Source organism: Lolium perenne, chromosome 5 (assembly GCF_019359855.2).
Source record: "Lolium perenne isolate Kyuss_39 chromosome 5, Kyuss_2.0, whole genome shotgun sequence".
Classification (NCBI taxonomy): Eukaryota; Viridiplantae; Streptophyta; class Magnoliopsida; order Poales; family Poaceae; genus Lolium; species Lolium perenne.
Genome location: NC_067248.2, coordinates 187,686,645 through 187,688,705, shown reverse-complemented (window position 1 = coordinate 187,688,705; position 2,061 = coordinate 187,686,645). Strand labels below are relative to the sequence as shown.

Genomic DNA, 2,061 nt, shown 5'->3' with positions numbered 1-2,061 from the left:
TCGCCTTTTTTACCTCTCTAAAAAATAAAAGAAATAGATAGAAATTTCAAAAAATAAAATCCTTCGAGATTCCCATGTATTATGTCATCTAGCATCACTGAAATTTAACAAACATGAATTTCGACTTTTTTTGCAAAATTACGTTGCAAAATCATCAAACTGGTTTTCTGGTCGCATACGAACTCGAAAAAAACGCACAATATATCAAAATGTTCCCACGAAAATTCTACATCCGAATTCCCCAAAACTCCCTTGGCTCATGACTTTGTCCAAATTTGTAAGACAATATGTTTGTTCCATAATTGTTTTGTTTCTCCGTGGTATCTGCACGTCCTGACTTTGGAACAAAGGCAACTTCACCTTCACGCTGAACAAGGTCAACATGGACGGTGTCAGGCCAATCGTACAATCTTGGAAGGAAAACCTTGTTCTGCATCCACTTGATGTTAGTCTTCTTCATCGTCGTCGTCAATGTGCCGGTAAACAATGTCCTCCCCTCTAGGTCTTGTATCTTCTCCCACTCCATGGTGTGCTCATTCAGTTTGACAATGTTGACTGGTGTCCCACGACGTCCGATAAGGACGGCTATCAGCTCGCCATGGTCGGACTTGACCAAGTAGTTGTCATCGTGCTCGAATGTAAAACTTCCAGGCTTCTCGAGAATGTTGAATCCTCCATCGTATTTTCTCTCGTCGTACACTGCTAATGCACCGTCCCTATTCAGCAGGTAGAGGAAGCCGTCATCGAGAACCGGGTTACTGCAGTCCTGCGATGCCCAAGAGCATGGTCCATCGCAATCAGAGCTCGTGTAGCTCCACTCCCCCCACACGTCGATTTCGTTGTTTCGGATGGAACGGCCGATTTCGAGACAGCCATACCGCGAGTGGACGCCGAACATGGTGCGGACACCATCGTAGACGACGGAGTCGAACGTGGGCCGGTCGTGCTTTGGTAGTTCGAGGACGTCGCCGGAGAGAAGTTGGGCGTCTAGGATTAAGTGCTCCCGGCAGAGCGTCAGATGTTGCGCGGTGGCGCCGATGATCCTAGCGTCAAGAATATTAAGCGTGCAGGCGGTCTCGAAGTTCTTGTGATAGTAGGGGCTGTAGTACCGCACGTTGGTGGTTCCGTCGCTGGTGGTGTTGAGGAGCAGATGGGAGATCCACGCCGGGTAGAAGGGCGCCCGGGCACGGGCAGATTGCCATTGCCGGCACACCAATCCGAAGCTCGGGTGGCTCAACCACTTGAGATGATCTAGGATCCGGACCAGTACCTTCACCGGGAGAGATGACCAGTCATGTGACAGCGATGTCGTCGCCTCCATCTCCTCGTCAAGGTGAGCTCGCGCAGTATCCGGTATCCGGGCCTTTATGATTGTTACCGCCAGGCACCGGACGAGCTAAAAAATACTAGAGACACGATAATTTGGACGCTAAACCGATGGGAGCGGTTATGGAGGGGATCAGATCGCTAGCGGAGTAAATATAGGGGATTGGATCCGACTTGGACTGGAGTAAGAGTACCGGTAGTTTGTTTCCTTTTTTACGGAAAACATGTGGAGATCGAGTCGGACTCAGTATGAACGTATGATTGAAGTGCCCTAGAGACATGCCGTACCTTACACGAGAGAGAAAGAAAGAGTTCCGTCCAATTTTGCGTTTAGGGATGGCAACCACTTCTTTTTCGTACCTGGAACATTTTCGTACTTCAATCAAACAGTTCCTATGTACGTGTTTACTATTTAGGGATGGACACCACTTCTTTTTTCCGTAGACTTTGATTACGAAGCGGATTCGCACTAGTAGAAAATAGGCCTAATGTCGCAGGCTGTAAGAGCCTTTTGTCGTGGGCGGTTAGCCGGGACAACGGAGGCGCGACAAAAGGCCCAATCTTTTGTCCCGGCCCGCTTACCACCCACGACAAAAGGTTCACCACGTGGCAGTCGCGTGGCGCGCAGGGGACACCCCTTTTGTCGCGGGTGGTAACACAGCCCGCGACAAAAGACTCTCTACGTGATGCGCGCAGGACACTGCTCCTTTAGGGTTTAAGGGGTGCAATCACCCC

The 2,061-nt window shown here is 49.6% G+C and overlaps 1 protein-coding gene across 1 annotated transcript; it reads right to left on the bottom strand.

Moving 5' to 3' along the window:
• Positions 1-226: 226 nt before the first annotated feature.
• On the bottom strand, positions 227-1,321 carry LOC127303902 (uncharacterized). The gene has a single exon (XM_051334617.1). It carries the CDS (start codon positions 1,319-1,321, stop codon positions 227-229), a length of 1,095 nt encoding a protein of 364 aa, XP_051190577.1.
• Positions 1,322-2,061: the final 740 nt, after the last annotated feature.